This window comes from Epinephelus lanceolatus, chromosome 16, assembly GCF_041903045.1.
Source record: "Epinephelus lanceolatus isolate andai-2023 chromosome 16, ASM4190304v1, whole genome shotgun sequence".
NCBI classification, from domain to species: Eukaryota; Metazoa; Chordata; class Actinopteri; order Perciformes; family Serranidae; genus Epinephelus; species Epinephelus lanceolatus.
Window position 1 is genome coordinate 29366317 of NC_135749.1, and position 25833 is coordinate 29392149.

At 39.6% G+C, this 25833-nt stretch overlaps 2 protein-coding genes and 1 long non-coding RNA gene across 5 annotated transcripts; 2 read left to right on the plus strand and 1 right to left on the minus strand.

Moving 5' to 3' along the window:
• Nucleotides 1-4301: 4301 nt before the first annotated feature.
• Nucleotides 4302-19004, minus strand: LOC144467285 (uncharacterized). 2 transcript variants are annotated; one of them, XR_013493555.1, is made up of 3 exons: nucleotides 18903-19004; nucleotides 8319-8495; nucleotides 4302-5562 (listed from the first exon to the last, which is right to left on the minus strand). It is a non-coding gene; the product is annotated as an uncharacterized LOC144467285 (long non-coding RNA). The 2 variants fall into 2 exon arrangements; XR_013493554.1 differs by lacking the exon at nucleotides 18903-19004 and having other exon boundaries at nucleotides 8319-9786.
• Nucleotides 9752-13546, plus strand: LOC117264104 (elongation factor 1-alpha). Of its 2 annotated transcripts, none has more exons than XM_033637924.2 (8): nucleotides 9752-9894; nucleotides 10745-10899; nucleotides 11465-11644; nucleotides 11748-12044; nucleotides 12132-12282; nucleotides 12393-12649; nucleotides 12756-12990; nucleotides 13107-13546. In XM_033637924.2, exons 2-8 carry the CDS (start codon nucleotides 10756-10758, stop codon nucleotides 13226-13228), a joined length of 1386 nt encoding a protein of 461 aa, XP_033493815.1. In that variant the 5' UTR covers nucleotides 9752-9894; nucleotides 10745-10755; the 3' UTR covers nucleotides 13229-13546. The 2 variants fall into 2 exon arrangements, with proteins under 2 accessions (XP_033493815.1, XP_078031576.1); XM_078175450.1 differs by having other exon boundaries at nucleotides 9757-9898.
• Nucleotides 13706-25621, plus strand: LOC117264102 (elongation factor 1-alpha). Its single transcript, XM_033637922.2, has 8 exons — nucleotides 13706-13849; nucleotides 14898-15050; nucleotides 16376-16555; nucleotides 16651-16947; nucleotides 17168-17318; nucleotides 19401-19657; nucleotides 23268-23502; nucleotides 25248-25621. Exons 2-8 carry the CDS (start codon nucleotides 14907-14909, stop codon nucleotides 25370-25372), a joined length of 1389 nt encoding a protein of 462 aa, XP_033493813.1. The 5' UTR covers nucleotides 13706-13849; nucleotides 14898-14906; the 3' UTR covers nucleotides 25373-25621.
• Nucleotides 25622-25833: the final 212 nt, after the last annotated feature.

The window sequence follows — 25833 nt, forward strand, 5'->3', positions numbered from 1 at the left end:
TCTCTCTCTCTTTGTGTTTGTTGTTGTAGATCATTGTAAACTTACTGTCAGTTATAATTAACACAGGAAATGTGTGTGTGCATGACGCTCAGATCAACAGGCAGCTCATACCACTTTTCCACCAACTTGGAACTGGTTGTGTTCTAGTTCCTTTATCTAATTTTGAACCGTTTACAGCATTTTGACCAAAATTAAGTTGGTACAGAACCCAGAAAGTATGTTTCCAGCTGGAACCTAAATTAGCGGGTTTTCCTTAACCTGAAGTGCTAACTGTGATGACATCAATGGGCGTGTCATATTGTACAGACTGGAAAGAGTGGATGGAGAAGGCAACAATGGACAAGTCAAGTGAGAAATTGACAGAAAAAAGGAGAGTGCAGTGGTCTCAATAATAGTTGGTCTATGCCTTGTCTTCAGATAAAAACATACATCTGTAATAACAGAACAGAAGCTCACAGGTGCACTTAAAAATAAAGTGTGTTTCTACAAAGTTGACACGCTATCGAGTCACCTGTGGTCCATTCAGAATGGACCTGCGACCCATTTTTAGACCCTGACCTAGCAGTTGGGAACCACTGCCCTAAAATACCACATAGCCTTCACATTTTATATCATGTAACTGTTGCATTTTATTTTGTCTTTTTTTGTTGACCAACACAAGAATATGATGTTAAATGCTATTTTCTTTTACTAATTATATTAGCCTAAAAATGCCAGAATCAGCTGTATAAAAGTCATGTGTAATAACAGGATGGTACCCCACAAGGACAGGTCCTCAGTGTCTGACATAGTAGCTACATCTATGGAGACAGATTTGTCTCAATATTTGCTGGAACACATCAACAATCCTTGTGTTAATGTGTAATCTGTAAATATACATGGTCTAATTTTAAAATGCAGAAATTGCATCGTCAGTAGGCGATCAAGTGCTGTCTGAAAATTTTCATTCAAATTGACAGAAACTCTGTGTGTGTAAAATGCAAATCTACAAGCCTAGAACTGAGATACACAAATGTCTTTTTGATTCACTGATAAAAACTTTATTCACCAATCTCTGTTTGGAAGTTATAAATGTTAGGGAGATATTCAGAAATGCTTTTCATTTATTTGTAAATTGATTCAAGGGATTCATAGATTTTTATTTTTGTATCTGTGGAATTTTTGTATTTGCAGATCTGTTACATGTTCTTGCATTTACAAATCATTTTTGTATTTGTGCAAAGTGTTTTATATTTACAGATTACACATTTACATAATCTATCTCCATATACAGCCCTTAAAAGCAGGGGTATCCAAACTTTTTTTTTTGAATGATAAGATAATGTGGAAATACTAGGGGGCCAGCTGCCTATATGGGTTATTTAAGAAAAAAATCACCTACAGATGGGACAAGCACAATTGTTTTATCTCCTGTAAGCGGCAGCCATTGCTGTCACAATTGACCCCGGAGTCAGACTTTGGACATAGTTGCTTTAGCTCAGTGAACAGTGATTGTTGTGTCGTGGTCTGTCTAGTTCTCACCCACTTGAGCTGTGCGGATGTTTTCATGAAAGCATGTGGAGTTGTTAAACCATAGCACCTGAATTTACTGACTTTTTCACTGGATTTAAACACTATCATTAATATATATTCTTTCAACTGTACAAGGTCTCTTAATGATACTCAGTTCTTCACTGCAGCCACTAGATAGTGCAAGAAACTAAATATTAGCCATGATCTCAGGGCTGTGAAAATGGAAACAAACATTTTAAATAACTGTTCTTAATCAAAGCATCTGTTACAGCCCTGCATGATAAGCCCAGTTTGTTGGGGTTTGGTGCATAATCAGTGATGATCATATGAGGAATGTACTACCAGTGGTGGAAGAAGTAATTAGATGTTTTAGAAGTATTAGCGATGCTAGAATTTTAAAAAATATTCTGTTAAATTTATAGTCTGTAAAATTATAGCAAAATATAAATATAATGCATGGCAAGACAGTATAACATATTAATAGAGTATATTATGATATATGATACAGAACAGTATAATATGAGGTATAACATATAGTATAAGATGCAATGTAATAATAGTACTGGTAATAATAACATGATATTAAAATCTAGTATAACATATAGTATAGAACAGTACAACAGTAACACAGAATATCAGATGTATTATGGTATAGTACTGTATGTTACAGTATAGCAGGCATGTCCAGAGTCAGACTTCAGTTCAGTTCAGTTCAGTTCAGTTCAGTTCAGACAACTTTATTAGTCCCTAAAGCGGCAATTCAGTTCAAGCAGTCACTGTACAGTACATGAAACAATGACGACAATGACAACAAGCAGCAGACAGACAGGAATACAATATTATGTCAGAGACAACTGATCAGTACATAGCTAAGGTTACAGAAAGGATGCCAATTGTGGCCCACAGACCGATGTCTTTCAAACTGTACTATACAGTATATGGTCCGCCTGGTTCATCAAGCAGGATCACTCAGCATTTTTTTTATTTACCTCACAATGTCATTACTATCATACAGTAAATAGACATTCACCAGGTAGGAACTACACAGGCAGAATTTATGTGTTGTCCTAAACAGATGTTAAACAAGCAAATAAATGGTAACAACTGATAATTTAGGATTTATTATTGTGGATTAGGCTACCCATATGGAGGCTATTGTGCACATTATAAATGGGCCATTTTGCATAATGACTACTTTTAGTTTTGGTACTTAAAGTATTTTAAGATGCTAAAGCTTATGTGCTTATACTTAGACACTTTGAATGACTTCTCCTTGTGACAGAGTATTTTTACCTTGTAGTACTGCTACTCTAACTTCAGAAAAAACTGTGAATACCTCTCCACCCCTGCTGTATAAATATGTGTCACAGTTTGATCACAGGGTGTAGCTCTTGTTACCAGGATGACGTTGAAGCTTGCATCAGATTTTTGATCAATGACCCGGATGTTCTCGTGACGGTGCCGGTGTGGTGTAACGGGAATGGCCACCCCCACAATTTCCATGATATTCACACGTCCTCTTACCATTTAGCAAAATATCTAACCACGAATTAGAGTAACTCCACGAAAATTTTCACTTTGTCTCTCTGTCTACAATGGCGCCTCTTTAATACCGTTTATTTTATCACGTAGCTGGCTCAATTTCACCTTTTAATGTTGGTTTAATTCGGGCATTAACCGTCAAAACAACCGACTTTGTAAGAGCTAGCTAGCGTTAGCCGTCTTAATAGCATTGGCAATGATTTACGTTAGTATATATCACTGATTTAAGCGTTTGTGGTGTGGATATTTGTCTTACACTTGCCCTATCACGACAGTGGCCTCTGTAATTTTACTTGGCGTTTCATAACCTTATATCTGTGTTAAAGATTATGTTAAAGCAAGCTAGGTCACACCAGCATTGTAATGTATGGGCTAGAGAGGAAGTATTCACTTCATTTATGTAGAATAGATTATTAAAACAGAAAACACATCAATGGGAGACGTGGAGCCTATATTCTGGGCATAGAAACTTCCCCTCTGATATATTTTATGTATTAAATGTATTCAATTTTAACAAATGGTTTGTTCTTTCATATAAAGCTTTGTTTGTTTGGGTCGAAAAAATAGACAGTCTGTAGGGTTTATTAGGGCTGTTGTGTCACTATCAGCACATTTATTTGTTCCTTGTTTTCACATCTAAAATCCACGAGTCACTACCACAACTCTAAAGCCAGGTGTATATGATAATATGAAGTAAGACATTTTGGAAGTAAAACTGGCTGCAGGGGGAATAATCTATTTACTGAACAAAGCATTGCAGAGCCAGGATTCTTTATCATTTAGGGTCCTCTTTAGGGGATTTATCATGTACTAATAACACTGATTAAGAACAGTATCCCCTGTAAGCATACCTTCAGGGATATTTAAATCCATTTTCTCTGTTATATTTGTGTATGATAACTGATTTTTTTGTCATTTCTCTCAGTAAGGTTTTATTGCATGGAAGTCCTGTTAATTTTCTTCCACTATTTTGTCCTTTATCCTCAGTTTTCTCGTGTGTTATTGTTTTACCACATACCTGGGCATACAGATCAGAGAAATTATCAACAAGTCTGATTTTTAAAATAAAATACTGTACACTTTTGTTCTGAACCAGAAAACCACCTTTGTTGGAAGCAGGATACACATTTGTGTAAGATAAAAATATTTTTTTTTTGATGACATTTAAATTCTTCAAGGCTCAGCTGTTTAAATAAACTCAAAATACCCCTTGCTAAGCTTTTGGAACAGAAAAACATACACTCATAATCATTGACAAAAGTAGAGTCAAGTTTATTTGTGTGGTTCAATATAACAAAACCACATTTCACATGATCATACAATACAAAAAGAGGGAGAGTTCTACCCTGGCTGACTTGAGGCTGCAACCAAAAGTAGAGGTGGGGGAATAATATTTCCTGCACCCCCTGAAGTAGAAGCTAAAAGGTTCATCATACCCTGGAGGCTGTGATATGCATGTGATAAACATGTCTCCTTAACACTCAGGGTGTGAAACAAATGCAGACGATAGCCTGGACACCAAAAGGGAATACTTTGTTTGCAAGTGTGAAGCGTGGGGGGAGTGTGGGCCAGGAAGCTGCAGGAGCTGTGGAACTGGCTGTGTGTTGCAAATGTGATTTATTTGCATTATCTGTCTCCCTGTGGCTCAGATTGTATTTGCATATAATGTGCTGATATTGGTATTTAGATTGAGTTAAACTCTTGCCTGTATGCACATGAATACCGGTGCCATGGGATTTTGTGAATGTTGGCATCAATCAAAATCAGTCATAGCCTTTTTTTTCTGCACCCACACAGACACCAAGTCACGTCTTAAAACTGGCAGAGAAATACAATTCTGAAGTACCGATTAATGCTGCTGCCCACTGAGATTGTGGTTTGAAATGATTCTAAAGTATGTGTATGAGTGAGTGTATAATTTGTATATGTCGATATACTGTAATATATTACCCCTTAAATGATGAAATGTCTACTTCTGACATCTAAGCTTGCTTTCCCCTTTTAAGTTTAACTGAGAATATCCGGTTTTCACCTGAAACAAGGAAATCTCAAGTGCTATTTTTATTATACATTATAGAAGTGGTTCCCAACACTCTTGGCTTGGGGGTAATGTCTACTTGAAACCCTCATCACCCGCTGCATATGTCTGCCATGTCAGCCAAAGTGTGATTTCCTTCTTACATTCTACAGGTTATGTCTCCTTTCTCATCCTGTCAGTCATCTCACAACCCATCAGGTCAATGTTGTGACCCCTCTGAGGTGCCTGAGACAGCGGTCTGCTACAAACTCTGTAGCGACAATTTTGATTCTCCCTTTCCTGTTCCAACACTGCAGTACCCCTGTGCAGAACAGCCAGGTCCATGAAGACATGTTCTTTCCCAGTTTGGTGGGGCAGAACTTCCTGAACATCCTGAGCCCTGACCTCAGCCCCCATCAGAAACCTTTGGGATGAACTGCGAGCCAGATCTTATTACACAACATCAGTGGCAGACCTCAGTGGTGTTGTACCTGAATTGGAGGAAATATAAACACATGAAATTATTTGCAGAATAATCAGAATCTTGTTTATTGCCAAGCAGGTTTTCAGATGCAATAACTTGGTATTTTGGTCCATGATGTTCACAATAAACAAGAGAAAAGTCAAAGATACAAGTACTGCAAGTCAGAATAAACCTCTTCACATAGGGAATAGGTTACTTTTAAACACATGGGGACACATATGAATGGGGGGATAAGTGGTACCTTTGTCAGATAATTTAGAGCACCAAACACTTAATTTGCTGCATTCAGCTGAACTTGATGCAACAGTTTGTGTCTGTCTGTGTCTCAATTTATGGTGTATATATCTTTTATTTTGTCAAAATGAAAGTCTTTTGCTACGGTCTGTCTGTCTGTCTATCTATCTATCTATCTATCTGTCTGTCTGTATGTCTATCTATCTATCTATCTATCTATCTATCTGTCTGTCTGTCTGTCTGTCTATATATCTATGTATCTATCTATCTGTCTATCTGTACTAATAAATAACAGGATTTTCTCAGTCAGAAGTTAAATTGTTCACATCTCTCTAGTTGCTATAACCACCACTCAAATATATCCAATGACTCATCAGTGACGTGCTGCCAGTCTGCCAGTTGAATCACATTCTCCCTTTCGCGCGCGCACGCACACACACACACACACACACACACACACACCCTGCTGTAGTGAGTGTGTCTGTCTGAAAGAAGACCACAGCTGTTGTGCTTCGCTCTGTTCAGATATCAGATTATTAGAGGCTTCACCAGAAGAGCTGTGTGTTTTTAGCCGTGCCAGCGGCTAAGCTTCAGTGTTTTCACCATTCAGTGAAATCAGTCAATTCTTCACAACAACTATTTCTTGACACACTCATGGTCTCCAGAGGATAAGTCGTCATGACTTAGATGATCCCCTGACTTCACCTCCAGTACCACTATGAGGATCTCATTCATGGTTTTGAGTGAAATGTCTCATTAACTACGAGTTGGATTGCCTTGAAACTTGGTCGACATGTTCATGTCCCACATTGGATAAATTAACTTTGATGATCATCTGACTTTTCATCTAGTGCCATCATCAGATCAAAGTTTTATTTTGTCCAGCACTTTGGTTACTGGCCAAATACCTCCAAAACTGATGGCATTCCCATCAGCCTCAGCTGTTCTTTGTGTTTAGTGCTAATTAGCAAATGTTAGCATCCTCACAAGCTTACCCAAGAATGTGAACATTACACCTGGTAAACATCAGCATGTTAACATTGTCATTGTAACTATGTTAGCATGTTGATGTTGTGCTGTGTTTAGTTGTGGAATATAACAAAGTACATGTAGCCCAGTACAGTGCTTTAGTATACATTTGAGGAACTTGTTATGCTACATTCTACTTTTAGTCTTAACAAATCTCTTTTGCTTCACTACATTTATAAGATAACTCAAGCCACTAGTTACCTTGTAGATTTAGATGACCAATACAAAATATATTCAACAAATAAATTAATTATTATAGATGAAGACTTTACTGATCCCATGAGGTTCACAAGCTACTCAGCTGTATGTAAGGTAATTAAAAGGATCTTCAACTTTACCAGCTGCGACACTGAAGTGATTAATTAATGAATCAATAATTACTAAATTAAATTTACATTAGTACTACTACTACTAATATATGTAAAATCATTATAACTATATTTAATAATTGTATTATATCATTGTCAACAATACTACTACTACACTAAAACAGGTCAAGTACTTTGGTATCCGGTGTCACCCTGAACACTGAGTTCAGCTGTGGGCCTCTGCCATATTTCTTTGTTTCACCTTTTGTTGGCTGGAAAACTTCTGTCACTTCTTCAATGTCTCAGTTTCCCTTTCTATGTCTTCACTTCCTTATCTTTAACAACACAATTGACCTGCATCAATCAGAGAGGTGAAATAGACCACGTTTCCCTGCCCTACAGGTAGGCTTGAATGACAGTAATTTTCTTTTAACAGGGTGTTTAGGCCCAGAGAGGATGTTTTACAGCTTTCCATCAACTGAGACCCTCAGGCCACAGAAAAGACCTTAAACACCAGAGATAAGGCTTCCAACAGGTAAAGAAGCCTTTCCACATTTTTGTGGCCCACAGTGAGAGCTGTCACTGAAAAATACTGCTGGTTTAGTGTAATGTACGTGCAATAAGACACCTCCTATGAAGCCTGCAATTGAGAGAAAGTTGCAGTAATGGTTCACAAATAATGTCAGCTACCTTTTAGGCTTGCATATTTGATAGAAAATGGGTGCTTTATCTCATCTTCCAAAATTAAATCAAAAGCTGGGAAAGTTTGAAAGCTGCACCTCGTAAATGTATATTTGAGTGTCAGTGTTGCTCTTTTTTATATCATTTTTACTTTATATGCTAATTCAAACTGGCTCAGGCTACACTTTTAAGCCTCTGGTTATGAATGGCAGTTGCTCTAGTCAGAAGATATGAAAAGGACGTCATGCTTTGTGCTGTACATTGACAACTAAGTGTGGTTCTACACATATAGCCTTGTCATGACAGATTTGTTATATAATGTGAATTAAAACACAGCAGAACCTATTTTTGATCAAGCAAACGCTTAGTTTGTCTACAAAATCAGTGTATCTATCTGACATTTATCAAGGATTTATTTACAACGATTTGACAATAAAGTATTAAATAATAACTTGAATGTCCCTTCTAACCCCGGCAGAGGAAACCACACTTGTGGTCATTTTACACTCACTTTAACAATGCTGTAAACATCTCAGTCAAATTATTGACTCCCTCCTCTCCCCAGCTAGCCTCTCATCCTCCCTTCCCACTTCTCGGCTCCCTCGCTCTGCTCCCTCCTCCTCGTGGTTGCTCTGCTCTCAGCTGAGTGAAAGCAGCAGCTGCCAAATCGAAGTGGCTGTTACCTGAACTGGAGGGAAAGTCAAGCGTGTAGTTAGAGAGTGTGTGTGTGTGTGTGATTGTATATGCTTGTGTGTGTGCCAGGGGATGTCAGCTGCCTCTATATTAGGCACTGTGCCACAGTGATGGAGGAAGAAACACAATCTGACCTCCTGACCTCCGAGTAGCATCCAAGTGACAAACCAGGCCTTTTTCTTAGGTTTACGCGATTAATAACTCACATGCAGTGGATGACATTAAGATGTAAATACATGTGTGATTGTGTAGGCTACATATTCCCCAGATAAGTAAAATATAATTAAGCAGACACCTTAGCCACCTTTATATGTTGCAAATGGTTCAAAGGAGAATAAGCTGATTAAAATCAAAGTGAAGTTAAAAATAAGGAGAGACGTCACAATGTTAAACAATCAGTTTTTGTGTTTTATGTCTCCACCCTGAAAACATCACGTTTGATTTAATTAAACACACGTGTGTCTGTTGCAAACAACTGACAAGAAAAGGTGTCTTGAGAACAGCATGAGTTAATCTTTTTCAGAGGGCAGGGATCTGTTTGAATGCAAATTTCAGATTTAGGTAATGTTTTCTGGCTGATGAGTCGTCCCAGTATTCCCAGTGGGTGGTTGGGGGGGGATTCAGGTGGGGAGATGTGTGCTGTTATGGTCCGAAATTGTCATTTATTTGCATTTCTCTTAAATTAATTATGAAAGTCCACTTTCCTGTGTGCAGAGTTTGAGGTTTACACAACCAAACATAAAATCAGTGAATGATGAATAAACAAACCCTGAATAACTTATGAAACTTGTCTCATAGAGAAATATTTGTGCATCTGTGCATGTTTCAACTTTTCAGTGTAAAATATACCCTGTCCCAACATTATTTAACTTACATACTTAATTATACTTAATATTATATTTATTGTGTCCTACACATTATTGGTACCGATCTCTGGTAAATATTTTATCTTTTCTGCATGACATAATGTATTTATGGTTTGTTGGTGACTGGAAAATATGTTAGAAGTCAAAACAACCATGAAAGTTGAGGAAGTTGTCGGTAAAATAACCATAAAACTGCTGAGCAACACGATCGCATTGTGTGCTTATACACTTTGTCCCTGCTCTATGTTATTGTTGTCATTGTACAGTCTCTGCTACCGTTAGTTTCAGTACTGATCAAGAATGCACACTCCCCAGTGAGACATCATACATGTTTCAGGCGGTTCATCCGGTGGCGTGCTGACGTTTTTTGCAGGAATGTGTGTGATTTGCGGGGTCTGCACCGAGGAGGGCGACGGGAAGTCAGGCCGCCTCCCATTTAGTATAAAACCCCCGGTCCAACCCTTGTCTTCCTCTTTCTGTTACCTGGCTAGGGGCAGCAGCTTTGGCCGTGAAAATCCAGAAACACCGGTAAGTTCAACTTTGATTTACACGGGTAACGTTAGAGAGTGTACGCGTCACCGACTTTTAACAGTCTGTGGTATGTGATTTAATTTAGCCGGGAGTTCTCTCCCAGAACATTGAGTCTTTTTTTTTAATCCAAAACTTTGCCTTTTCGGTTATGTAACTTCACGCAGACCTGTGGATTTTTGTATGTGAACGAATTAGCATTGAACATTTAGAGCATCACTAACTCATTCACAAACTTTTCCTTTGGCAACTCGGTCGATGTCAGCGTCTTTTGTGTGTTGAGTTTTAGCTTACACTAAGTTTTTAACAAAAGCGGTTTGTGAGGGAGGAGAGAATGTGGAGGGAGAGAGGAACAAAGAGGGGGGCTGGAAAGCGGAGAGCCGAGGATGCTGGAATGGCGTTTCTTCTTTCTCCATCCGTAGAACAACTGCATGTACTATCCAACGACAGCCGGCGGGAGTCTGGACAAAATAGCTCCAGAATATTTGGCAATCTTTGTAACTTTATACGACGTGGCCCACGGAGTTAACACGTGTCTCGTCTGGCTTGTGGCCGAGTGAGGCCTAGCAGCCGCCGCCTGTTAGCGGCTCATACCCCATACCGTTATATTTTTACTAACGATTAAAAATGGCAATTGTAACAGATTTTTATTCTATATGTATTTTAATAAGCCACCCTAACTGCTTTAAACTATCACCAGAGTGTTGTTAATGCTATTCTGGGCCCGAGAAGTCACAGTTCGGTTACCGTTACATCTCCGCCCTGTGTGTTTAATGATAAGTTAACCAATCACTGATGGCGTGCTTTAAAATTAGAGCTAACGGTCTGTTTTTTTTTAAATTCTTGGTAGAAACTACAACAATGGGAAAGGAAAAGATCCACATCAACATCGTGGTCATTGGCCATGTCGACTCCGGCAAGTCCACCTCTACCGGCCACCTGATCTACAAGTGCGGAGGAATCGACAAGAGAACCATCGAGAAGTTCGAGAAGGAAGCCGCTGAGGTGAGCAGGTTTTTTGGTCTTTATCTTTATAACCGTTACAGCCAAGAGCCAAGATGGCGGCGTCAGCGTGCCCACTTTGAGCCCTGGCTGCTGCCCGGCACGAGAATGTAGCAACAGTGCGCGCGCACGCAGGGGTGGGGCTTAATGAGAGCAGCGTTGATGGTGACAGTGCACTTTAGCCAGTGAAGGCCTCAGGCTTTTGTACTAAGACAAAAAATTAAATACTTTAAAAAAAATAAAATAAAATGCTATAACCTACAGGTGATATCAAACGAAAACAGTGAGACATTAATGTTGATTAGTTTATGTACAGTCCCTTGCCCTTGAAGCTGGCATGCTAAGTGTGTTAAGTGTTAAAAATTTTTACATGACCACTTGTGTAACTCAAATTAAGCTCCCAAACATCTACAGAATACATGCAGAAATAAAATTGGTGTAACTGAAGACTTATATGTACATCTGGTCTTGCATCAAAGTCCATAGATGGTTCTTTGTCCTACATATCTGTTTTGAGCAGTAAATGATTAATATTTGATTATTAATGAGCTATGTAATCTTTCCATAGATGGGCAAGGGCTCCTTCAAGTATGCCTGGGTGCTGGACAAACTGAAGGCCGAGCGTGAGCGTGGTATCACCATTGACATCGCTCTTTGGAAGTTTGAGACCAGCAAGTACTACGTGACCATCATTGATGCCCCTGGACACAGGGACTTCATCAAGAACATGATCACTGGTACCTCTCAGGCAAGTGCTCATGTCAATAAACTGCAAGCTCAAAGTCTGAACCACATTTGCATGTTGGTAGTGTACTGAAAATTTAAATACATCTCTAATTTTTGATTTTTAGGCTGATTGCGCCGTGCTGATCGTGGCTGCTGGCGTTGGTGAGTTTGAGGCTGGTATCTCCAAGAATGGACAGACCCGTGAGCACGCCCTGCTGGCCTTCACCCTTGGTGTGAAGCAGCTCATCGTTGGAGTCAACAAGATGGACTCCACTGAGCCCCCTTACAGCCAGGCCCGTTTTGAAGAGATCCAGAAGGAAGTGAGCACCTACATCAAGAAGATCGGCTACAACCCCGCCACCGTGGCCTTTGTGCCCATCTCTGGATGGCATGGAGACAACATGCTGGAGGCCAGTGACAAGGTAAGGAAATTTTACCTAGTGGTGCTCAACTTGTTGACATGATGGATTAGAAATGGACTGATTGTCTTACTCTGAATCTGTCTGTAGATGAACTGGTTCAAGGGATGGAAGATTGAGCGCAAGGAGGGCAATGCCAGTGGAACAACACTGCTGGAAGCTCTTGATGCCATCCTGCCTCCCTCCCGCCCCACTGACAAGCCCCTGCGTCTGCCCCTGCAGGATGTCTACAAAATCGGAGGTACTATTTGAAAAGTGTTAATTAAGACAAAGAAATTAGTTATTACTTTTGTGTATAGCTTTTTAATGGTAAGGTGTATATTAAGTAATTAAACCAATTTTTTTGCTCAGGTATTGGAACTGTCCCTGTCGGCCGTGTTGAGACTGGTATCCTGAAGCCCGGTACGGTCGTCACCTTCGCTCCATGCAACCTGACCACTGAGGTGAAGTCTGTGGAGATGCACCACGAGTCTCTGCCTGAAGCTGTCCCTGGTGACAACGTTGGCTTCAACATCAAGAACGTGTCAGTCAAGGAAATCCGTCGTGGATACGTGGCTGGTGATAGCAAGAATGACCCACCCAAGGGAGCTGACAACTTCAATGCCCAGGTTTGTACTGACAACTTGAATAGCTTAAAGCGTGAAAAGGATAGCTTCAAGTTTTGGTCAAGTTCCAATTAGGGTTTAATTGAGATCTATTTCTAAATGTCCACAGGTCATCATCCTGAACCACCCTGGTCAGATTAATGCTGGCTATGCCCCAGTGCTGGATTGCCACACCGCTCACATTGCCTGCAAGTTCAGTGAGCTCATTGAGAAGATCGACCGTCGTTCTGGCAAGAAGCTTGAGGACCAGCCCAAGTTTGTCAAGTCTGGAGATGCCGCCATTGTCAAACTGATCCCACAGAAGCCCATGGTTGTGGAGCCCTTCTCCAACTATCCTCCCCTTGGTATGTACTTAAAAGCTCATTGTAAATACTCAATTCAGAAATGCTTGACACAATTAAAATCAGAGTGTATGATCAAGTGCAGACATGCAGTTACTAACGGTCTACTCCTATCCCAGGTCGTTTTGCTGTGCGTGACATGAGACAGACCGTAGCCGTCGGTGTCATCAAGGCTGTTGAGACCAAGGAAGTAAGTGGAAAGACAACCAAGGCTGCAGAGAAGGCCCAGAAGAAGAAATGAATGGTCGTGCAGGACATCCAGCAACAAGATGTGTGCCGGCAGCAGCGGGCCACCTCTTCCCCTCTCTCTTGCCCTCACCCTGGATCATCTTCTCTGTGGCAGAGCTCTCTACTCAAGGACTGGCTTATGCTGATTAAAACCCATCGCAAAAGTTTTCGCAGGAAAAAAGAACTCCGTGGCATTGTCACTTACCTGAATCACATGACGGTGCCTCTTCTCAGTTAAGTTTAAGTTCAAAATGTTGTTAAAATGCCACAAATTTAATTGGAAAGAAGCTGCTGGTAACTAATAAAATAAATGTCTTTGAAAAAATTGAAATTGGCTTGTCTGTCCTTCACTGTGTCGCAGTTGGTAGTTTTTGGCTGTCACAGGCGAGCCTCTGCGTTGCAGCTTTTTTTTGACCATGCTATCTGTGTCCAGTGATGCACTTGTCGTCCAATCGCCTTGATAGGAGTTATGCCACCCTAGCCAATAGCATCCTTCACTCTAGACTGACGGCAACAAGAGCATGCACAGCCCTCCCCCTCTTCTGCTTCAGTATAAAATCTCAGGACTGATCACATTCTGTCCTTTTTTCCTCCGCTCTAAGTCAGGGGACGTCTTGATAATTGCTGGGCACAGGTTAGTGAAATGTCGTCTTTTAATAATGCTTACAGCTGAAATCTAAATATGCATGCTCATTAACAGGAGCTGATATTTTATTCAGAGCAGGGGCTTTAGAATCAGGCTATGTCAGCCTGAGACACTACCAGTCAGAATCTAGACTATGAATCAAATCCTGCTTGACAATTTTAACCATTATAGCAGCATAACACACAAAAGGGGGGAAAACATGCCAGCTCACCTTGAATATCTTATCCAAACCTTGTATAGCATGTGGTGAACAAATCGGCTTTCTCTCAACGGGGATGTAATATACTGATAGTAAAAAAGAAAATGAATAGCTTTATAGGCACCTTGAGCCAGAAATGAGCTGCCAGATTTCTTTCTGCCAGTCATGGTAGTCCTTTCTGTCTACCGTCGTGAACGCGCACCCTTCCACCCCAGTGCTGTATGGTGTTTGTGCGCGCGCGCTTGCATTAGTGGGTAACATGGCGGCTCTGCAACATGGAGGCCGATATGGAACCGGTATCGAGCACATGGCGCGTGACTCATCAGAGTCGCCTTTCCGGTGTCGTGAACGAGCACCGAAAATGACAGTTGCGGAAAAGATTCCAATATGTCGAATATCTTTAAGTTGGAGTCAGTAATGCCATTTTAAATGTGTATTAGCGTCTACTACACGGATACATGTATATTTATCATGCTGGGCTTAATACTTAGTTAATGTTAGCTAACGGCCGCTTATGCCGCAGTTATATCAAGGTCTCCATTAATCCCAAATCATGTCAAACATAAGGCTGTTCTCTCAACTGATTTTTGGATTCAACTGGTGTCAAAAAGACCTTGCCTGGGGGTCGCTATTTACAGACGATTAACTTGAATTAGTCACCAAAACCAGTCCCCGTATTATTCATAATTTCTTTAACGTAACTTACAGGCCAGCAGCTCTCTAACGCTTGATTATTAACGTTGCAACAATAACCATCCGGTGTGCTCGGTGTGTGAAGACAACATTAAACCTGATGTATAATATATTGCAGTCAACATTATTATTGTTTGTAACCAGTACATCGAAATGGGAAAGGAAAAGATCCACATCAACATCGTGGTCATTGGCCATGTCGACTCCGGCAAGTCTACCACCACCGGCCACCTGATCTACAAGTGCGGAGGAATCGACAAAAGAACCATCGAGAAGTTCGAGAAGGAAGCCGCTGAGGTAGGTTTAAGGAACCGCCACCACTGTTTAACATATCGATAAATAAAAATCACACTAAAGGGCATATACTGTGTGAGACTACGAAGGCTGAATATCATCTTTGGATACGTTGGGGAACAAACGGGTGTGGTGGATGAAACTGCTCACTGATATTACTTGGTTAAAAGTGCCACCTACTGTTTAAAGACATGTACTGCCCTTGTCCCTGTAACATACAGCAGATGCCTGTGGAAATCTAAACATTATTTAGATAATGTAAAAGTTAAAATGTGTCAGAAGTTAATATAGCTAGTACAAATGTGCCTCAAGTAATCAAAAATGAGATAACGTTACCACAGTCAGTATCCCTTAATAGGTACTAGGTACTAGTAAATATTATTATCAGTAGAAAGACTAGACAATATTATTTAGACACACTTGACCAAAACAAACCATATAACTATCCATTCTTTAAGAGGCTTAAAACACATTTCACAGAAATTGGATAATTAGCTCAATGCTTTTGAAGTAACTGCATAGTTAAATATTATGCCCACCTGTTATATTGAGTGTTGTAAAAATAAACAACTACAAAACGTGTACAAAGTAGTGAGGTGAATTGACAAGCAGTGTAAAAAAATGATTATAGAAAAGTAGAAAAAATCTGCATCACAAGTAGGGCTTGGTATATTTCTATATTAACTGAAATGTGTCAAAATTGCCATTGAATGCTTGGTCAAGTTCACATTTAGTGTTAGATATTTCATGATCTAAATCAGGAAACTTTTCCCACTTTACATATATTTTACTTAGTGAAATACCTTTATTTGACACTAATTCATTGTGGTATATTTTATTAAATGAACAAGGGGCTAAAACATGTTTATCTTCCCCAAACAAAGGTATCTAAAATAAGAATATTGATATGGTGTTGGTACTTAAAGTCAGCCTAAAGGATTAAATTCACTGTCTCTGTGATATTTTTTAGTGAGCGCCTATTTAGCAGCTGTGCTTGGACAATAGCGGGCAGGGCAGTAGGTGACATTTGGTATATCTTGGGTTAACAAGGTGATAAGTCTCATTAGTTTCTTTAAATTAGTCCCATTACATTACTAAATCTAACTGTAATTAACAGAATTCTCCATTTTCTCAGGTCTATTAGGAAGCAATTTTCAGTAGAGACCTGCAAGAAGAATTTTACAATTTTGCCATTGTGATGAGGCATGATGTTACTTAAAAACAAACGAACAAAGAAACAAAAAAACTCAAGTTAAACTTTTCTGGCTGATTCTTACTTTTGACCCATTTCATTTCCCGCTCTTATTGTGTTCTATTAACCACAACAGATGGGCAAGGGCTCCTTCAAGTATGCCTGGGTGCTGGACAAACTGAAGGCTGAGCGTGAGCGTGGTATCACTATTGACATTGCTCTGTGGAAGTTTGAGACCAGCAAGTACTACGTGACCATCATTGATGCCCCTGGACACAGGGACTTCATCAAGAACATGATCACTGGTACCTCTCAGGTAAAGGCTCTCGTTTTAACTTGTTGTCTACGGGCTCATCACTTTATACTTGATGCATAAAATAAGCATGTTCCACAAAATTTCTTCCTGTTCAGGCTGACTGTGCCGTGCTGATCGTGGCTGCTGGTGTCGGTGAGTTCGAGGCTGGTATCTCCAAGAACGGACAGACCCGTGAGCACGCTCTGCTGGCCTACACTCTGGGTGTGAAGCAGCTCATTGTTGGAGTCAACAAGATGGACTCCACTGAGCCCCCTTACAGCCAGAAGCGTTTTGAGGAGATCACCAAGGAAGTTAGCGCCTACATCAAGAAGATTGGCTACAACCCCGCCACTGTTGCCTTTGTGCCCATCTCTGGGTGGCATGGAGACAACATGCTGGAGGCCAGTGACAAGGTGAGGGACTTATTATATGGAAAGCTCAAGTCAACATACTGTAGTTGTGGACATCCCTGGACCCCGCTTCACATTGAATTCCTTTAAATCAGTCCATTACTCATCTGTAACAGAAACTCAAGATTTGAATCATTTCTGTCAAAAGGTTATATATCATGGATTTCTTGGATTTTAACATCAAATAATTTCTTTAGAAGTAATCACTTTCCTTTTTCTTCAGATGAGCTGGTTCAAGGGTTGGAAGATTGAGCGTAAGGAGGGTGGTGCTAGTGGCACTACTCTGCTTGAGGCTCTGGACTCCATCTTGCCCCCCTCCCGCCCCACTGACAAGCCCTTGCGCCTGCCCCTGCAGGATGTCTACAAAATTGGCGGTAAGGAGTGTCACCTCATAACACGTCACCACAAGGACAAGGAAGCCACGTAATGTCTAATGTGGAAATGGGCGCGACTTTCTACAGACTGATATGTGAATAGTTGACCTACCTGTCCAACAAACAAAAATTGAGCTCATGCTGTTGATTGCACTGTGGAGCCCCTTTCAGACATGTCATGTTACATAGGTGAATTAATGTCAGTCACTTTTGTGCAAAACATATACTGGCAGCCTTACTAGGTCAGACGTTGTAGCATTTCCATATCACTTCCTAAACAGCACAAGTATGAATTAAAGGCCATAATTATCATTTTTTTTATATGCAAATGAAGCATACATTTCCAGAACAGAAATGGGAACACCGAACAAAACCAGATTTTAAAATTCTTATTTCATTTTGTTGACATCTTACAGTCAAAGGTTTTTACATGTTTTTGGAAAAATGAAATGTTATAAAAATCAGACTATGAATGATATTTGAACAAACCCCCTGTAAAAACCTACAGAATATAGATAGGAATACATCTGGAAGGTTAAATGTATGTAAAAGCTACTGAAGTGAAAATTTTTGGCTCAGAGTTTGATTAGAAAAACATTTTGAGAAATTTAAAGCTGTGTATAGTAAAATTCCCTACATTTTCACACTGTAAATTAGACACGATCGGTGAAAAATCTTTAACTACAATTATTATTTATAGTATAAGTTTTCTGAAATTTTATGTTTAAATATGCAAATGATGCATTATTCAATTAAATATATTTTGTATAAAATGTCAGAACAGAAATTGGAACTATAACACTTAAATATGTATTTTGGACGTTTTCTTTCCTCTAGTCTGAAAGATGAATTTAATAGAAGCAAAGTAGCCCAAAAGGCGTGTCTACTCAATAACCACGAAGCGCTGAGAACGAGAATCTCTACATCAAATCAGTCTATGCAAATAGATTTTCTACCTCTTTCACTGCAAGGACAAAACCACTTGTACAGTCACCATAATAAACCAACCAGCATAAATCCAAGTCCTGATTTACGCTCATGTAGGACATTATAAAAGCAGCAGCACAACTCTCTCTGTAATGAATGAAACTGATGGAAAGTAGTAGTAGTCTTACTGTAAGATATAGGGTGAGCCTCTCACTTGCTCAAGATGATCAGAAATTAAGGATAAAAAAAGCTTTTAAATGATCTCAGTCTGTGACAGAGCAGAATACTTTCCTCTCCCCCCATAGCTCTCCAGCAGTGCCACTCCCTACCAGGGTTGCCAAATATAATGCAAGCGCTTATGCTCTGTAACTCTGTCTAGTTATGTCTGAATGAAAGTGTGAGGAATTTCGGTATTAATGCTCAGAAGTAAAATGCCAAAATGACAAAAAGCCATTATTTTAACACATAGATGAAGCCTACAGTGTCACGTGTCTCATATCTGACAAGGGGTTAATTTACCCATCAAAACAAAAATGGGTGGCGACCAACACTTCGACACCTGAGTCAATGCAAACTAATAATAAAGCAAAACTTGGACCCAAAACACAGGCACAATATCAAAAACCAAACACAGAGGCACAGAGTCGAGGTACTCACCTGAAATCCTGAAAGTTGCACTAACTAACAGCTTGTGGTGTAATTGGAGACTGTTGTTTCATCACACCGTAGACTCAGCCTCTGATATCTGTATAGGGACATGTTGTTGGAGCGCATCCAGACAGTTTTTTCCAACTTGCTCAGACAAGATAGTGCCAGGGAGGTCAAACTGGATATACTGGATAATGCTAACTTAAACTACACCTGTACCCACACCCAACACATAATACATACCACTGTGTTACTCTTCTTTGTAGCAGGATCAGGTCTATGACGTTTCAAACATTGTGAAATCACAGATGATATATCCAAGAGATGACTACAGAGAAACACTTATGAGATGTTCATTGAGACTTTTATTTACAGCTGTTACAAGCCTTTATTGTTGTCCTCGAAAAAAATAAACCTTGCACTTTTGTGTCTCCTAATTTTTAAGTTCTCTAATTCTGAAGCGAACTGAAAAGCGTACTAGAAACTTGTTTCTTCCCACTCTCTCAGGTATTGGAACCGTCCCCGTCGGCCGTGTTGAGACCGGTATCCTGAAGCCCGGTATGGTCGTCACCTTTGCTCCCCCCAACCTGACCACTGAGGTGAAGTCTGTGGAGATGCACCATGAATCTCTGACTGAAGCTCTCCCTGGTGACAACGTCGGCTTCAACATCAAGAACGTGTCCGTTAAGGAGATCCGCCGTGGAAATGTGGCCGGCGACAGCAAGAACGACCCACCCATGGCAGCTGACAATTTCACCGCCCAGGTGAGTCTCAGGAAAAGACGTAAATAAAAAAAAGAAGAAATGTTTGTATTTACATAACATAAGTGTGCTCATTTTTATCTCCCAGTGATTTTACACAAAGAAGATGCAGACCCAAACTAGAACACACCAGACATAATTGGTGTGTTTTTTTTTACTTATTAGCCTAAACAATAAATGCCAAAAAAAATAATGTTACTTTCTTGTGTTTTTAAACCAAATTCCCAGAGTCTTTCTGTCAGACCAACCTGCTTTTCTCTTGTGAACTGAAATCTACTTGTTTCTAACAGCAGCAAGGACGTAGCCATTGTACATGGGGCACCTGCCCTACCAAGTGAGCTAGTGGGTGCCCCAAAGCACAGATATCTTACCAGAAATTGATTGGTTGAAGTTAAAGGGGAACACCACCTAAATTAGAAATTCCAATATGGCATTTCCATGACCTAAGAAAGGTCAATAAATATTCTTAACTGAACCTAACATAACTTCTCCCTCTCAAAGCCAGAAACCAGAGAGGTTGGTCTCAAACTTGTGATGTCATCAAGTATAAAGTCTATGGCTGCTCCATAGACAGGGAGTGGGAGCCTGATTTTGTGTACCCACAGAATGTTTATTTTCTTTTTTATAACGACTTGAGCTTTATCCTGTGATACTGTTCTTAGTTCATGAATGGAACAGAACAGAACAGTGTGATCTATAGATTGAATCACAATGTCTGATCACAACAACTTCTGGGTAGAAAATCCCTGTGTCACATCCATTAAATGAAACAGTGGTGAGCAAATGCTGCCTCAATTGATTAGTTTTTGCCACTTAAAAAGTCCCACACAAAAAATCCAAATCAGTTTGTGTATACTAGATTTAGAATATTTAAATGCTTTACGTTTCTGATGGGGAAGCATTTATCTTAAAGCCACCAGATGCCATTGACATAAACAGTAATTTTACTTTGCAAAACAGGCAAGTTGCTAGTCAACTGGTGCCTTGTAGGGCAAAGCAAAGAAAATATTATAGGTGCTGCGCAGCGATGGGTCGGGTCCGGGCATTTTTAGGCAATTCTGAGTAATAAGCAGAAGAATTGGAAGACATTTAGGAATTTAGCAAAACAATCTGCCTTTTTCATCAGCTGAGGCTTGAACTCACAACCTCTGAGACTATGGATCAATTTCTATCTCACTGAGCTAATTAGTCAGTGACAATTCATGTGTAGCTTCAAAAATTGACTAAGCCAGACATGCAGGTTTAGCAGCCATCCATGCATGGAAAAGCAGATTTCAAACCACTGTAAAAAATTCAGTTATCGAAACAAAAATCTGAAAATACACATATTGCATCTAGACAGCATGGAGATGTTGGTAATTTATTTTAACAATGATTGATTTGCTTCATAAGTGAAAAACTGATGTTTAACTTGTTGAGCTATGTGCAAAGTGAGAAGCCTCAGATGGTTTCACACTGAAGTATTGACACTGGATCTTTGTGCAAAGTTTGGTTTATTTTCAAGCATGAGAAGGCAGATTTTCTAGCAGAAAAAAGACACGAAGATGCTGCACAGTGATCAGTCACACTCAGGCAATTTTAAGCAATAAGCTGGGGCACAAGAAGATGGTTACATTACAATGTGGATTCTGCACCAGTTGAGACACGAATCCGTAACCTTTGGAACCTAACATAGTCATCTAACGCTCTGAGCTAATTGGCAAGTAGCAACTCAACAGTGGCTTCACAGATTGAGTAAGCCATTCACTGTTGTGCAGGAAAGCAGCCATCCGTGCATGGAAAGGCAGCTTTGAAAACCACTGTAAAAAATTCAGTTATTAAGACAAAAATCTGAAAATACACATATTGCATCTAGACAGCATGGAGATGTTGGTAATTTGTGACAATGATTGATTTGCTCCATAAGTGAAAAACTGATGTTTAAAATTGCCATTTTTACATTGACTCCAATTGTTCACATTAGAGCAAAATTCAAAATGCTGTCAAAAATTCAGTTTTGAGATAAAATTCTGAATTCTGATTTGCCACACATCATCTACCATGCCTCTAGAATTTTGTCATTTTTTTCATGAACATTGAAGATTTATTTAGCAAGAATTTGCATGTATATGTTTACAGTACCATTTACAGTCAAACATTTTGATGCACCGTAGGCTCAATTTTTGATAAATCAAAAATCTGAGAAACATAGTTTTTGTAGGACAGTCTGAAGATGCTCTGTAGCAAGTTTGGTGTCAATTGAGCAAAAATTGTTGGAGGAGATAGGTTTAATAAGTTTTACAGTTTTTGAAAAAAAACAGAGTGATGAACTTCATAATTTTTGATTTTTAATATTTAAATGTACAAAAGTTTCTTCAGTATTGGGGCTATATTTTGATGAAAGTTGTGAAGTTGTAGCACGTATGGTTGATTTGTTATGAATTTTCAAAGTTTTGAAATTTAGACGCTTGCTGTAGCGCCACCATCAGGACTATTGGCTTGAGTTTACAGCTGAGGATATCTGGCATGAGACTGGACCTTTGTGCAAAGTTTGGTGAGTTTTCACCCATGGGAAGTATGATTTCCTCGGAAGAAGAAAGAAGAAGAAGAAGAAGAAGAAGAAGAAGAATACCTAGGATTACAATAGTGTCCTGGCAGCTTAGCTGCCCGGACCCTAATTAAAAATTTAGCGCACAGTTAAACTGATATTGATTTTTTTTTTAGCTTGCCAAAATACATTTTGTTGTTGCCCCCGTCCACAGCAGTACATTGTTTAGCTTTCATGTTGGTAGATTTGGTTTATCAAACACGGAAACAAACATCAGATAGGTTGGACCACCGTGTATAATTATATTTACACAAACAGTTATGGCTAAAAATGACCACAAAAATAAACAAGTTTGCCACTTAAACATATCTCCGCAATTTAAGTGCCAGTCTTCCCGAAAGGGATTGTTGTTGTAAGTGCAACGTCACAGTAATTTAGTTCATAACATTTTTCCCAATTTATTGTCAATGGAGCTGACTTAATACCTATGACATCACCAAGTTTTATCACCATCATCATCTGTCACCACTTTTAAGTGTGCTTAACTATTTCTGTGAGTGTATTTCCCCTTCAGTTAAGGCTGCCATTCCACAGCAGAGTGGACATTGAACAACACTACAACATTCCTGTTAGACCACACAGCAGTCAGTTGACTTCCATCTACTGTTGTGGTAGAATAGAGAGCTGCAGGGATAATACTTATTGTAGGCAAACCTGAAAGTTGGCATCGCACTGGTTCCCTTGACAGAAAGCCAGTGGGATTTTTCCATTGGATTTTGGATTATTATGTAAAATAACCTCCGTGGCAAATAAAAGTTTATGATACATGTTTTGTTCAGTAAGATAATCTTGACAAATTAACACCACCTTTATGATATTATATTTTTGAAGGAAAAATGCCTGGTCAGACGTAAATAACTAACAGTAGGCTATAAACAAACTACAGTACAGTCACATGACTTTATCGTCACCAACACACGAAGGCTGTAAAGCGCTGTTGTATAACTCAGTGGTATCCAGCAACAACCAGTCCACATCCTGAGATGTTGCTCTTTTGACCTCCCTCCATTTTCTCTCCCTCTGCAGGTAATCATCCTGAACCACCCTGGTCAGATCGCCCAAGGTTATGCCCCCGTGCTGGACTGCCACACCGCTCACATTGCTTGCAAGTTCAGCGAGCTCAAGGAGAAGATCGACCGTCGTTCCGGCAAGAAGCTTGAGGACAACCCCAAGGCTCTCAAATCTGGAGACGCCGCCATCATCACCATGGTGCCTGGAAAACCCATGTGTGTTGAGAGCTTCTCCCAGTATCCTCCACTGGGTGAGTGAAGAACTGTTTCCCCTTTTTGTTGTTGGTCTTTACAGACCTTTTTCCATAGCAGACATTTTAACATGACATAGCAGGACAGCTGTGACTGATAATAATAATGGTTCACTCTATTTTGGTGTGCAGGTTTTAAGGCGCAGTTACAGCTGCTATCATATGTCAAAATGTCTGCTGTGAAAAGAGCTGCATTAATCAATATCTTAACATGACTACGCATAAAACCTACAGTCCCACATAGAATTTATCACCCAACTGTGCAGCTTCCTTGTCTGCTTCTACTGTCTGTTTTAGTACTTTTCAGCCAATAGTTTTGGTTGTCTGGCCCCCACATGAACTGCAGGCAGCTGTTAGAAATAAACCTCTGATAAACCCCACTGTAGTGTTGCTTAAAAAATGAGAGCACTACAGCCTCTTAAGGACAGTTATGTTGGCTTCCAATTATCTTTGCCATGGGGGGCCAACACAACAAAATCGTGGAGATGCGTGGCTCGAGCTCACACCCTTGCCCAGGTTGCAATTGTGCAAAACCACTGTCCGCAATATGCTAACCACAAGAAGCAGGAAACATGCTTTAGTGACTAGCTGGTGAACACAGTGGAGCATTTAGCAGCAAAAAAGTCAGATATTTCCCTCAGGAGGTGGTGGAGACCAAAAACAGAGCTAGAAGGACAAAAAAAACACACACACACACACACACACATACACACATATATATATATACATATATATATATATATATATATATATATATATATATATATATATAGCTACACAGCCTTGTCTTGCATTAGAAAAGTACACAGTTAAAAACCAAAGACCTAATTCCAGATGTGTATTTACAGTTTTCCCATTTGTTTAAACACTTTTCCTGAAAGTATAGCTCAATTTTTCAAAATTCTTAACACAAAACTTAGCCATTTTGTCAAAACAAATTGCTGCACTCAAAACACTGGCGAAATAACAATCAAAATACTGCTACATATGTTTTGGCTTTATGAGGCCATGTTAAATATTCAGATGTATAAAATTGTGTATTTCTTTATCTCCTCTTTTTTTTAAGGCTCATAAAAGTTTAAAGCCTCTTATATGCTCTGACACAATTGGAGTGTTTGAGCGTGTTTGAGTTGGAGTCAGGCCAAGGGGTAATTAGGGTGTGAAATTTTGATGACCCGTGTGTGCCAGTCTAACAAAATGTGCTAAATGATGCTTTGTGCTTAGAGTTTAGCAAAAATGTGATTTAGAATTTCTAGTTAAGGTACAACAGTTCAAAAAATGGGATTGTGCTTAGAGCTCTGCAGTGTAGTCTTGTTGTTAATACATGAGCTTCAAGTTTTCAGAATTGTGTGATTAGTTTAATTTCTCCTGTGTATGCAATTGAGAAAAACTTATGACTCAAATGCCAACTGAGATTGTGCTGTGAAAATGTCACATCTTTTATTTCAATATCACTTTCACAGAGGAAACAAACTTTATTTTAGTATTATAACCTTTTAATTATTATTTATAATTAACAAGGCTGAAGATTAAGACAAATTGACAACACGTTATCAACAAGTGTTTTATTTACTTTTCTTCTAGTGTTTATGAGCTTAATTACAAAGATCTTTAGCATAATATGCACTGTATATTCATCATCTATAAGCTTCACTTTAAACACAGAGAAGACACATGTTTATGGCATCTTTTCAGCCTCTCATTGACCTCTCTGTTTCTCATTTTTCTTGTCCATCTCCTCTCAGGTCGCTTTGCTGTGCGTGACATGAGGCAGACTGTGGCCGTCGGTGTCATCAAGTCCGTCGATAAGAAGGCAGCCTCTGGTGGAAAGGTCACCAAGTCTGCACAGAAGGCCGAGAAGAAGAAATGAATTCTCATGCAGGACGTCCAACAAAGAGTCATGTCTCAGCAGCAGTGGTCCGCCCCATCCCTTTTTCTTCCCTGCCACCCAGCGCCGTCTTCTCTGAGGCAGAGCTCTCTACTCAAGGACTGGCTTATGCTGATTAAAACCCATCGCAAAAGTTTCCGCAGGAAAGGAAGGCTTGTGCCTTTTAGGGGAAACAATGATCATAACTAAGTTGAAACCAAAACAATAAAAATCTTAAACATTGCCAAATGAGTAGGTTTCCTTTGTGTTTTATTACATTACAAGTATGACACACACACACACACACACACACACAGAATATTTAACAGTCTGAGGCCTTTTTGTAGGTTAGAGAAAACAGAAGTATGAAGAGATGAGGCAGGCAAGCTTTTAAGGTGTGTTTTATAAAACATAGCGTACAAGAGCAGACCTGCAAAACTAGTTGGCCAAGTATGTGCATGGTG

Excerpts from the sequence above, each read along its gene's own strand:
- LOC117264104 (XM_033637924.2), top strand. The coding sequence starts at position 10,756 with ATGGGAAAGGAAAAGATCCACATCAACATCGTGGTCATTGGCCATGTC. Across the intron at positions 10,900-11,464 it reads TCGAGAAGGAAGCCGCTGAG|ATGGGCAAGGGCTCCTTCAA; the intron begins GTGAGCAGGTTT and ends ATCTTTCCATAG. Across the intron at positions 12,283-12,392 it reads GGATGTCTACAAAATCGGAG|GTATTGGAACTGTCCCTGTC; the intron begins GTACTATTTGAA and ends TTTTTTGCTCAG.
- LOC117264102 (XM_033637922.2), top strand. The coding sequence starts at position 14,907 with ATGGGAAAGGAAAAGATCCACATCAACATCGTGGTCATTGGCCATGTC. Across the intron at positions 17,319-19,400 it reads GGATGTCTACAAAATTGGCG|GTATTGGAACCGTCCCCGTC; the intron begins GTAAGGAGTGTC and ends CCACTCTCTCAG. Across the intron at positions 19,658-23,267 it reads CTGACAATTTCACCGCCCAG|GTAATCATCCTGAACCACCC; the intron begins GTGAGTCTCAGG and ends CTCCCTCTGCAG.